This window comes from Pterocles gutturalis, unplaced genomic scaffold, assembly GCF_000699245.1.
Source record: "Pterocles gutturalis isolate BGI_N339 unplaced genomic scaffold, ASM69924v1 scaffold39850, whole genome shotgun sequence".
NCBI lineage: Eukaryota > Metazoa > Chordata > Aves > Pterocliformes > Pteroclidae > Pterocles > Pterocles gutturalis.
In genome coordinates, this window is record NW_010139646.1 from 6413 (window position 1) to 19498 (window position 13086).

The following is a 13086-nucleotide window of genomic DNA, read 5'->3' on the forward strand; positions in this document are numbered from 1 at the left end:
GGGATGCAGGGCAGTGAGTGTGGTAAAGGCAAACACTCTTTGAGCGATGAGTCAAACACTCTGTACCCAAACAGGGACACAGCGCCGGGGCCCCGGGCCAGATGAGGAGCAGCTCCATCATCCCATTAACAGCATCTCAGATGTTGCTCTGAAAACACCTCCACTAGCTCCAGGATGTCCCAAACACACTTAGAAGCAAGAAAGTGTTGGTACCTTGGTCTTTAGATCGTAGCGTTCCTCCTTGTGCGTGCCGCTGTCCACTACGTGGACAATGTCGTTGATGGTGATGGAGGTCTCGGCGATGTTGGTGGCCAGGACGATCTTCCTGACGCCAGGTGGAGGCCGCTGGAAGATGTTTTGCTGGTCCATCATGGGGATGTTGGAGTGCACTGAGAAATAAAACCAGAGTCAGTCCTGCACTGCTGAGCTGCTTCGCAATACCAGGCCAAGGTGGGCAGAGATTCTCGGCCCTCTTGGTACCATCACCTCCCACCTCCAGAAATGGGGGACAGGGATGGGGACACTGCTTGTAATACTGATGGTCATTGTCAGCAGTTTCCTGCCAGACAGATCCCAGGAAAATAATCTTCCACACATCATTAGGGAAGACCTCATTTCAGTTGCTTCAACATACAGCTCAACATCAGCAGGAGCTCTGATCACCTCCTGTCCCAGGGAGGCTGGAGGCACCACCAGAATGTCCCTGTGCCCCAAGCACAAGTCCCGCTCCCTCCCTCAGTCCAGTTCTGCAGCTCTCCCTTTTCCAACGCCCTATGAGGGAGGAGAATGAGGCATTATCATTGTCATTTGGTTAAAAAATGGTTATCAGCAAGGGCCTGTAACTCTTCCATATCACATATTTGCCCTACTGCAGATCAGTGATGCGGAGAAATTCTCAGCTATTCTCAGAACAGCAGGGGAGCACAAGAACACTGAGTTTTCACAAAAGAGCACCTGCATTTATTAGCAATCAAGCTGCCTAAAATTGTGCTCCTTATTTGACATTTAACAGCAAGAACTGTTAAAAAACAAATAAAAAATAACCCCAAACAAACCAAGCCCCAGAATCCTACAGCCTTGCGGAGTATTTCTGGCTTTTGTTATAAATGTCCCTCCTGGGATACAGAACATTAAATTCCCTAATCAAAGCTGAGCTACAGGGTACATCTCCATCCCACAAAACCGGTCTTGAAGATCTTTTCTATGTAGGCTCAGCATGCGGCTCCAGCAATGCAGAGTTGAGCAGTTTCCTCCTCGCCTAATTCTGAATTGCTGGAGGCAAACTGGAAGCCAGTTTCTTTGATCACATACAGGTTTGGATGGCCTCTGCGAGGAGGAGTTATTTGTGCTTAACATGCACAATTACACAAGTACCTACATCAGAGCATAAGAGCTCGCTCTGTATCAGGGTGCAACTGCTGAAGGGGCTCATCGAGTCACTTGGGCTATCCCTTCTCCTAAATCCTTTGGGAAAAGGTCTGGCGCTGCCACCTCACCTGGTAAGACGAGGTACCGGCTGTTCTGAGATCCCAGCATCTCCAGCAGGCGCTGCTGCACTCCTTTGATTTCCTGCCAGCCAGGGAGGAAGCAGAGGATCCCACCTGGAACAGAGCAAGAGTTAAGAACAAGAAAACTAGAAATTCAAGCACTTTTCCCCAGCTAGAGACATAGAAACTGCTTCTGCTGCACAGACAGGATGCCCCAGGTCCACAGCAACCTTTAGCCCAAGAAACCCAAAGAAAAGCAGGGCCAGGGTCAGTGATGTCCCCTGCCAGCTGATGGCTAAGGAAACCTGCATCATCACAAACAAATGACAGATACCGCCATTGTGGGAAGTCAGACCCAGGAAAACGTTCATCTAGATTTCATACCTGCTTCTGGGAGCTTGTTAGGGCAAGGCTTTAAAGCCAGAAAGAAACCAGGCTACCTGCAGTTTGAGAGCGAATACCTACTAGTTTTGAAACACTTAAAACTCTTAGAAGTCAGAGAGTCCTACCTTCTCCACAAAAACAACACTTCCCAGGCAAAGATATTTAACAGGGATGGGTCTCCAACACAGAAAAACAACGAAATTGTGCAGCACAAGGCTGAAAATGCTGGAGCACAGAGGGGTCTTGCCCTTCGCCCCAGGAACAGCTGGATCTCAGGACACCAAGACTGAGACCCTGAGGACTCAGATGTTGTCTCAGCCAAAGACTCAGAATTAGCTCATGCCACGCTGCTCGAGACCACTCAGTTCAATGGAAATTCAAGGTGGCCTCGCAGAAGTCAGCTCAGCATCCTGTTTTCTCTGCAAAGGGTCTGGACTCTGCAGGGTTCACTTTTCCCCACCAGCAAAAGGAAAAGCAAGGGGGCATCCAGGAACCTACCTGGTTCTCCGTGGGCATCGATCTGGAGTACGAGGTCAGTGATGAGATCAAGGTCAAGGACACATTCATCGTCCGATTGCTGTGTAAGACAGGACGACACATGCAGATAAATGAGTGGCAATGAAGCAGACAGCAGAAAGGCACACAGCCTCCCAGAGCATCTTCTGGAGACAGCAAATGCCTGCACTTGGACAGGCTGCCCAGGACTAGGAGCCAGGAACCTCAGGAGCCTGGTTTTGGCTCCATCTGGAACCTGCCCTGGTCACAACTGCTGCCAGTTTCCTCTGCTGTGAAGTGAGAATACAGAGTCCCTTTCCTGTTCTCCAGACTTAGAAGCTAACTGAGATTTGTGTACCTCTACTGAACAGCACCTAACAAGTAACAAAAAATTAACATGAGATTTTTGGGGACAAAACTGTGCCATATGCAGTGGAGACTTCAAATCCACCAGGCACAGAGAAGCAGCTTTTGTGTATCTCGGTCATTTGGAACATATGTATCAGGACAGCTTAAAAAGCACAGGTAAAAAACGGGAGAAGTGGCTGATACACCAGATGGCTGCTCAGGCGTAGGGAGGGATCTCTAGAGGCTGGAGAAATGGGCTGACAGCTTCCAGTCCAGCAGGCTGGACGAGAAAAAGTCTAGAGGTCCCAGACAGCCTCAGCGATTCTGTGACTCCATGACCCACAAGTGAAGTTAAGATTACCCACAGCAGAGAGTGCATGTCTGGAGGGCATTTTCCAGAGGAAAATGCTTCTGCGAAAAGCAGCAATCAGGGAATTCAGTCATGCAGGACGCGAGCACTTAGGGAACAGGCTGCTGTAAGCCATAACCATCCTAGTCCTGGGCCAGGCTTGCACAGGGCATGCAAACATTCAAGTCTGCATATATATATATATATAAATACATACACAAGTACAATGAGCTGTTAGCTTACTCAAACATAAAACAAACTTCACATTAAAGAGGGAAAAATAACTTGGGCCCAAATCTGAAGTCATCTGTATCCATAATTTAATTAAAATACCCTGGGGTTCTACTGAGTTGATTGTACCTCATGAGGGTTGACGTGGAATTAAAGCTGAGCGCACGCTGTCCAACAACCACAGGAAAGAGGGACCAGTTCCAGGCCCAAACTCTCCCCACTGATACGCCAGACGTCAGCGCCTCATCCAAGGGAAACAGCTCAAGCATCACACTGCACTCTCACCTTGATCTCATAGTGCCGGTGTCGGTGCCGGCCCAGCTTGGCCAGGATCTCCTCCAGGTAGTACTCCTTCACCGGGTACATGAAGCCCGGCACCTTGACCACAGGGCAATCCCCAAAGTAATGCGAGAAGCGCTGATTGTCTCCCGTGGCGCTCATCAGAACCAGGCGCAGGTCAGGGTTGAGCTTAAAAAAAAAGCAGGAAATCGGTGTTGACGTCTCGCTCGTGGACCTCATCACCCACGACATGGCTGACGCCTTCCAGGCTGGGGTTCCCCTGCAGCTTCCGCAGCAGGATGCCGACGGTGCAGAAAAGCAGGGCTCCTCCCCTGGCAGGTGGTTTGCTCTCCAGTCGTACCTGGTAACCCACGTTCTTCCTCATGTTGGGACCCAGCTCTTGTGCCACACGCTGGGCGACCGAGATGGCGCTGATCCTCCTTGGCTGGGTGATGACGACGTTGCAGCGGGCGCCACGTCCCTCCAGGATGTAGTGTTCCAGCAGGAGCTGAGGGATCCTCGTGGTTTTCCCGCAGCCTGTGTCTCCTGCTATTACCACTACGGGGTTCTGCTCAATGGCTGACAGGATGGTGTCCTTGTGAGGATCTACTGGCAGCGGGGGGCTTTCCTGCCACGAGGATCCTCTCCTTTTCCAGAGGGCCAGGAGATTCTGGCTAAGGCGCACTTCCTCTGCTTCCAACATGGGTATGTATGTCTTCCCTGTGATTGCATCACTTATCGCACCAGATTCCTTGCTCAGGTTCATCATGTCATCAGCAATCCGGGGCCTGGATTCCCTGATGTCCACTGGATACTGGGAGAGATGGAGAAAGTTGGCAGGGACAAAGATTAGTACCAGTCCTAAGAAGGACAGAAAGAAACAAGTGCCTGGAACAGACTCAGCCAGGCTGGCTTTGCAGGGACCAAAGTCTCTTCAGATTTTAGGTAACTCAGCCACTCACATTCTGAATTGAGGTTATTTAAAGTGAGAATTGACTTGGGCAGCTCCTCGCATTGTCCTCATTGCGTCCCCTATTTTAAAAGAGGCATTAGCGCTGATGCCTGAACCGAGAGGCACAGAACAGTAACTTAAGCTCTCCAAGCCAGTGGCTACACTGCACGCAAGTGATGCAAGGGCCCCTCAAAAGACAACTTTTGGAAACTATCAAGTTACACCACCAGCCTTCTCTCCCTCAGGAAGCCCAGACACGTAACTGGCACAAAACGTAAGGGTTCAGCTAAGCCAGAAATATTCCATCTTGGCAACAGAAAAAACAGAAGGCTCACATCCCACAGGAAGAACTAAAAGGAGCAACAATAGGTCAGGAATTGTCTAGAACACAAATCAAAGTATTGGACCAGATGTTCACAGGATTAAAAGTTCAAATCAGTACTGCTGGATTCAGCCTTATTCAGAGTTGTAAACCCAAGCCTTCCACACACAGTGTGACAGCTCATGGTCACGGAAACATGGGATGCAGACCAAGCTCCTTCACGATGCTGCTGCTTTTCTAACTTTTCTAGCCCTTTGTCCAGCCACTTACAGCAGGTCATTCAGAAGCAGCTGCTGTCTTAGGCGCAGTCATGGCTTTGGGCATTATTCTCAATGACTTCAACAAGCTACACACGTTTGCACCCAAGCTCTGCTCAGCCTCACCTTACCTTAGCGCTAACTCCTGCTTTGACAGTGGATGCTCCTGGAGAACCCTGTCTCGGCCCTGCTGCAGCTCCCGCGGGTGTCTGCTCACCAGTGGTCCACCAGGAAGAGGGATCTCATGGGTGAAAGCACCAGCAGGTGCCTGGGGACCTGCACCCACCACTAACGTGCCATACTGGGAGAGACACTCCCAGGGGAAATGTGCAAGTACCGGCATCTGGTCCTTATCAAGCTACAAGGCACAACCAGAGCTTAACGGAACCAATGGTGCACAAGGCAGCATTCACAAGCCTACAAAGGAGGCTATAAGCAAACCAAAAGTGCACTACTTAACATCCCAAAAGCCAAATAATGCAGACAAATGCATACAGAGAAGGCCCACTGCCCAGAAAGGGTCTCCCTTCCCCAAAGGTCAGCAAAGCCTGGTCAGTTTTTGCAGGAAACTATCAAGCCATGAATTCCCTCAACATTTTGACATGAAGCTTTCAACCCACGTTCCACTCCTGAAGTGAAATGGGATCAGCCACAGAGGATTCTCAGACAGCTGAGCAAGCCTTACATGATTCAGATAGTTCTCAATCTTCCGCAGGGTTGCTTCGGGGACTTTGATGTGGCAGGGCTTCCTCTGGTTCTCACCGAGCTCCCGGAGTGAAGTCATGTTGTACATCGCATGGCTGAGGGGGTTGTTGTTCTTGTCCACCAAGCCAAGGCTCTGCGAAGGAAGAGGCAAACACCACTATCAGACACAAGGCTGCTGCACACGAAGTGCTGCTGTGTAGAGCACATGGGTCCTACATGTTCAGTCAGGATAACTCCTCACCCCATATCCCAAACCCATCACTTCCTCCTTTTGCCACAGCAAGAAAAAAGACACAATCTCATCTTAACTCTGGTGAGAAAACACACTGGAGCCAACTGCTACCTGCCCCCAACACAGTGTGTACCAGAAGGTCTAAAAAAGCCCCACTGAACAGCAGCCACAACTGTATCTGACAAAAGCTTCTTGCCAGGGTTGTTAACTCTCTTGCTCTGGTTCTGCTATGTTGCACCAATTCAATGCTAAATCCTACACTATTCTCTTGGACTTCCCCTCTGCTGACTCTAGAGTGAAACTATTGCAGCAATGTGTCTGGATTAGTCCACCTACAAAAACGAGAAGATAGTCTGTCTCAGTAGACAGCAAGGTGGCCAAGAAGGCAAGCTAACATTTCCAGGGTGATCCCTACACATCACTTTTTGCTGAAGGCTCAAAACAAGCACAACCAGGTCAGACACCAGATGGATGTAACAGCAGTTTGGACTGAATCCTAAGGCTTGGAAATAAATGTTTATTAAGCATGAAGTCAAAGATCAGGAAGTTTCAGGCATTGGGCTCAAATACGCCAAGTAGGTGCAAAGAGCCTCTATTCATAGACATATTAGACGTGGGATGTAGGAGCCATGTGCGCTTACCTTAAGCTTCTGACAGGCCAGTGCCGCTGCTTTGTTTTCTGCCTCCACCTTGCGACGACCCTTGGCAGCAAAAGTCATCGGACAAGGCCAGCGGAGCGAGAGCTTGCAGATCTTGGTCTTGGTGCCTACTGTACGGAACTGCATGTACTCCTGAGACACACAAACATGAGATTTGGTGAGGTATTAGGAGTCTACGTAACTGGGATGCATTTTCAGATACACCTCAATATTTCTAAGCAGAGCTTAAATTTTTTTTTGTGGTTTTTTTTTTTTTTAAACAGTGTACTAGAACAGGTTTACTGCGCTGAACTCCACGCCCCCCGCAGCTCACAAGGCACTAGCTAAGCAGAAGTGAGAGCAGACAGCTGTGTGGAGAACATCACTGAAAGCCTATGGGGTGGAGCACAGCTACTGTCTGCTAAGCAGATGAGGTCTGGAAAGGAGGCGGGTGACACATACCAAGGAGGAGGATCACAGGATACTGGCAAGAATTGAGTTGTGGAAAGATTCCGTCAGCACAAAAATTATACATTGCTCCGAGTAACACAAACTTGTGTTTGTTGCAGATATATGGGAATATGCAAACCTGTCACCTTAGAAAATATTCTCCTTCATTCAGACAGCAGCTCCTCTATTGCCCTGGCCTCAAGTAACAATATTTCTCATGCTTCTATTACGACATTTCCTCAACTCTCACCACAAAGTCTTTTTCTCACTCTTCAGGCTGATTTTTCCAGGCCTAGCTTTAACCTCCCTTCTCTCCCCACTTCTCAGCTGCCCCAAAAAAGCATCCAGAGTGCTTCCAGTTGACTTTTTGAGCTTCATCCAGCACCTTACCTTGACTGTGGAGGAAGAGGTCGCAATCTGAATCACTTGGGCCAGAAGATTTTTGGGAAGTGGGAACTGCGTCAGGGCACGGATGGCGGTGTTGTCGTCCGTCATTTCAATGGAACTCCCTCCTCGGCTAGATGGAAGAGAACAGTTTGATACACAAATATCCACACTGTGCCCAGACCCACCTCACTTCAGGTCTGCTACTGAGCTCTGAAACTGAGCAGTTAAAGGCACGGGTAATTTTGGTCATCTGAAAAGTGAACCTGTACCTTGCTACTAACATCTGTCAGTTATGGAACAATCACCCAGCCCAGTAAAGCCACCTATTAAAAAGCAATCAAACCTTTACACTAGCACCACAGACTAGATAGCACCAACAGATTTTAACAGATTTAATAAATAAATAATTCTGAATCCAAAGAGCATTGCTAAAGACAAACACCACCAGGTCCTTGTGGATGTTACTCCTGTTGACTAGAAAAATTCAAGATTCGTGCTCATAAAGTCAAGCAAGCAACTATGGTGATGAAAAGGAGATTTAATTTTGCCCTCAAAACCGAAGGGATCAAAAAAGGACTAAGTGCACATGCACCATTTCTGGGAACAGAAATCTCTTCAGGCACAGAAGAATAAGAAAGGTAGGTAGAAAAATCTTCTTTATTTTCCCAGATTAGCAGCTATCAGGGCAAACATACCTTGGATCTCTGCCTGAGGTTCGAGCGTCCTGATGTGCCATAGGTAGATAATCAGAAACATCAATTGCTTCTTCTTCCAGCTCTCCTTCCTCCAGTTCCCCTTCCTCTAGCTCCCCTTCCTCCAGCTCTTCTCTCCTCATGGCTTTAGGCATCCTGCCCTGTTCCATGGGCTGGATGGAATCGTCCGGCTCCATCCGTCGCCAGCAGGTTGACAAGTCTGCGAGAGAAGGTCCGGACTTGGAGCGCCACTTGCCCTCCGTGCACCACCTCTCGTCGGGACAGCCAAGCTGGTCAGCGAGAAGCCTGTACTTTGCAGCATCAAAGAGCTCATTTCTGGGCCCCAGCAAACCCCAGCCCTACAAGAGAAAAATGCATTGTCAGCTGCAGTAAAGAGACAGATGGGTAACTCTGCAGGAAACCAAACCGCTCCTGGTAAAGGAGAGAGGTGCAGGAGCAATTTCTTCATATCCTCCAGAAAAGGAGAGAAAGAAAAGAGACTTTCAGAAAGATAAGGCTTTTCTCCTGCCATTATTTCTTAAGAAAGCGAATCTGTTCACTAAGCTCACTTCCCAGAGCACAACTGCTAAGCATCACATAGCTTGTTACAAAGGGTGGGCCAAGATTTATTGGTAGTTTGCAAATTATTAACTGTATTTAGCATTCTGAAGTTTAGAAACCCACCTCAGAGCCACGAAATGCATCTTTTTGGAAAGGCTAGTCTAAACAAGTATGATCTGGGATAGCACAAGATGAGGATTCAGGGAATGGTTTGTCTCCTTTCTTTCCACAAACAGTTATTTGTCTAAGCAGCAGTTAGACCTCCCTAACCCTAATTACTGCAGGCCTATGACCTCCATTTAGGACTGAACCTTACATGAAGCTCCAGACCCTGCTTTGACACTGTCCTGCATGACATCCATGTCTCTAAATTGGAGAGACAGGGATTTGATGGAAGGACCACTTGCTGGATAAGGAATTGGCTGGACGGCCGCACTCACAGAGTTGTGGCCAACAGCTCCATGTCCGAGTGGAGACCGGTGACAAGTGGTGTTCCGCAGGGGTCGGTACTGGGACCAGTGTGTTTAACATCTTTGTCGGAGACATGGACAGTGGGATGGAGCGCACCCTCAGCAGGTTTGCTGATGTCACCAAGCTGTGTCGTGTGGTGACATGCTGGAGGGAAGGGATGGCATCCAGAGGGACCTGGACAGGCTGGAGAGGTGGGACCGTGTGAACCTCGTGGAGTCCAACAAGGGCAAGGGCAAGGTCCTGCAGGTGGGTGGGGGCAACCCCAGCACAGACACAGGCTGGGAGGAGAATGGATGGAGAGCAGCCCCGAGGAGAAGGACTTGGGGGTGCTGGGGGATGAAAAGCTGGGTGTGACCTGGCAATGTGTGCTGGCAGCCCAGAAACCAACTGTGTCCTGGGCTTAATTTAACAACTAGATAGTTATTTCTTAATGTAGCTTTCTTGATCAAAAAGCTCTCATTGTCAGAGCACCTGCAGCATCTTTTCTAGGCTCCTTAGCAAGATGATATCATTGTTGCTACTCCATAGATGAAAGGGAAACTCCAAAAGCAAACGCACTTGCTCAAGATTACAGACAACCGGCAGTGGCAGAGCTAAAGACAGAACTGCGTCTTATTCTCAGGTAGCTGCTATGTAACACCGTATCTTAAACTGTGACCTTTGTAACTTCACTGTACTTCTCCGATAGTGGCTGTGCACACATAGCAGCCATTTCCAGCCATAAATAAGCACCAGACTGGCATAATTTGAAAAGAGTAATCATAAAACAGAACAGGTAACTGACACCCTGGGGCTTACATGAAGAGGAAACGACCGCCTCTGAAGGCACGCTGCTTGCCAATACACACAGGCAGACTGACAGGAGCGTGAGTCAGTGAACAGTAACAGCAAATACGCTGGAGGGGAGTTCTACTTCTCACGGTAGATGCAGAGACTAAGACAAAAGCTGATTAATGTCCAGGACATAAAGAACAAAGACTAGAACGCAAAGAATTTAGTGAGTTCATGCCTGGCTGAAGTAAGTGGGCTTTTAAGCTCAAATGGATTCAGAGAGCTCAAACCTTCACGCTCTACCCCTGATTAACAGAGAGGCCAACTAAGAAAGTGAAGAGGCAAAGAGATAAAAGGCAGAAGTCACATCACCAAAATGGACGACGCCTGCACACCCAAGGGTGTGTTTCTTCAAGCTAAGGAGGATCACAAGCTCACCTTGAAGAGCTGACACGCTGCAGCTGCTGCCTGCCTCTCGGCATCGATCTTCTTGGTCCCATAGCCTTCCACTTCCACATTCTTAGGCCACTTTATATGCAGAGTGACTTTCTGAAAAGCAAAGATAACCAGTAAAGTCAGACAGCACAGAACAATCTCTCTTCCCCACCAGGACCATAGCTACTCCAAACATCTCAGAACTCCAGGCAAAGAAGGGAACTACCAATGGAAATCCCAAACAAACTCCTCGTTCAGTCCCTTTATGGGAATCTCCATCCCAGCAACTTAGAAAGAAAAGCCTGGAAAAAGGATGAGGTGCCCACAGTCACGGTTGAGCCAGGCCCAGAAGCCAGGCTGACTTCCAGCCCAGTGCCATGTACTCTGGTCCAGAGCTCCCCAGGCTGCAGTGTGTCAGCTCAGAGGAGTCAGATGCCAAAAGCTCATTACAAGAACAATTCTGGTTCAGAGGAACTGTTCCTATGTACACTGCAGCGTACCAGACCATGCCTGAGAACCAATATGCACTCTCCAATGCATTTCCAGTTGCAATGGCAAGCAATCTTCCTAACTGCAATTTTAGCTAGCAGCATAGCACTTCGCAGTTCCACAGGCAGCGACCGGACTCATCAGGCACAAGAGAACCCAGCCTTCAGCGTGTGCTGCCCAACACAAGCTACTGGGAGAACTAACAGTACCACCAGAGCTCCTCTTAGACCAGTAGTTGGCTGAGAGCAGCTGAAAAACCTGCAGAGGCAAAGAACGCTGAACCCTGAACCCTGCCCTTTGTCAAAAATTGCTCCAAATCAAGAACTCGTCCTACTCCTGGCCCTGCAGATGAGTTTCTGCAAGGCTCAAAGGAGGGAAATGCCTGAAGAATTCTCTCCTGTTTCTGCAGCAGAGATGAAAGGTGGCATTTAGGTCTGCTGGGAAAACCCCACCTATAAGGCTAAAGAAAAGGCTCCTGACTTTTCAACAGCCTGCATCTGGCTACCTGCCTGCCATCTGAATCTCATCTTACTATAGGAAATTGCTACGTATTCTGCCTAGGGGCTCTGCATGAAAAGGCACAGACCTGCTGAGAACAAAAGTTGTCTCATGAAGGCCAAGTTACTTGGTGCTCACAAAAAAAACCTTGCTCACTTCCAACAGAGACTTCTCCAGATTGTCTCACCTGTCCTTCTCTCCCCACATACTTTTTCTGGGTTGTTGGGTTTTTTGTTTTGGTTTGGTTTTTTTGTGATCCAACTCTCATTTTCTCTCTGTTTCTCCAAGAGCTCCTTTATTGGTTTTTTCCATTTAGTTTTTTGGTTTCTTTTCTTTTAATCTGACGTTATCCTCAATGTTAATCTATTCAAGTGCTAGCAAGAATGTGAGCTGATTACATTAACTAAAATGATGAGGCATTGGTTATGGTACTCCAAAATTAAAGAAACTGCACTGCTGCTCGAGGAAAAGCAAGAAAAAAAAACACAAATAGTAAAGGAACTCTAATGTAACCATTACTAATGCGTTGCCTAAAATGCAGGGATGCTTGAAAAGGATGTGGTAATAAAAACTGTCTGGGAAATTTTAGACAGTATGTTATTGGAAAATGTTAATCCATCAGAACTGAATCTTTTCCTGGAATGTACATTACAGTTAAACTTCAGCTGGAAAGGGCTTTCTACTCTAGAATGAGCGCTGGCATGATAAAAGGAGGCAAACCCTTGAACACCGAGTACCCATCAGTTCAGAACTTCTGCTCAGTTTACAGCACAGATTTGGATCTCGGCCTCTCGCATCCCAGGAAGAGCTCAAACTACTTGGCAAGTGGTTTGCTTGGAATTCCTCCGCCTCATTTAACAAAAAAAAGAGTCTGTATTTCACTTTGCCCTTTAGTAGTATTAGAAGCCTCCCTCCGTTGCAAACAAATTCTTCTTTTCTGGTTGCAACTGAACATTTTAGGCTTGGGCACTTGTTCTGTTAGAATCTACAACAAAAACTAGGCCCACTCAGGTCTAAAATACAGCACATGCATTTTAATTTTCTAAGGTAGCAGGGTACATAGCCCAACGCATTTGAGCACAGACTATGTGTCGTTCTGCTGAGCAAAGCTGGCTACAGCAAGCTACTTAGAAGAAAAAAATCCATCCTTCCTCACACAAAAGGAGAGGGACAGGACCTACATCTACATATTTATTAAAATACATGAAAACAAAGAGAAAGAGTGAGAGAAAGTGAAAGAAAGAGAAAGTGAGAATATTTCTTGTTTGAAATCACGCAATTTTTATGCGTAATTAAAACACTTCTGTAATTTTCTCTATTACAGAGTTCCTTCCAGGATTAGCAATGTTTTTGGCTTGCTTCTCGCTCTGTGCACCATACCCACCTGCCACCCATCCCCAGCACAACAGGATTACCTTTTTCCTTGGCCCATTGGTATGGATGTACACCAGCTTGTCCCTCGCATGAGAAATGCCCAGGGCTCGTCCAATCACACTGTTGAGCAAGTTTTTAGGCTGTGGAAATTCCTTTAATAAGTCTCTGGAATCTAGAAAAGAAAAAAAAAGCAACTGAGGAACTAAATGTCTTATAATTCTTGTGCAGTCCTGTTCCAAGGCGTGTTGTAACACCTGCTTCGCTGCAGCTCTGCGAGCA

The 13086-nt window shown here is 47.8% G+C and overlaps 1 protein-coding gene across 1 annotated transcript in view; it reads right to left on the minus strand.

The window, feature by feature from the left end:
• Window positions 1-12974, minus strand: part of DHX30 (DEAH (Asp-Glu-Ala-His) box helicase 30) — a 17568-nt gene extending 4594 nt beyond the window's left edge. The window contains 11 exon segments of the mRNA XM_010083393.1: window positions 214-389; window positions 1497-1601; window positions 2370-2448; window positions 3580-3766; window positions 3768-4387; window positions 5790-5942; window positions 6683-6832; window positions 7520-7646; window positions 8212-8567; window positions 10450-10560; window positions 12849-12974. Coding sequence (XP_010081695.1) covers window positions 214-389; window positions 1497-1601; window positions 2370-2448; window positions 3580-3766; window positions 3768-4387; window positions 5790-5942; window positions 6683-6832; window positions 7520-7646; window positions 8212-8405 — 1791 coding nt within the window. The 5' untranslated portion in view covers window positions 8406-8567; window positions 10450-10560; window positions 12849-12974.
• Window positions 12975-13086: the final 112 nt, after the last annotated feature.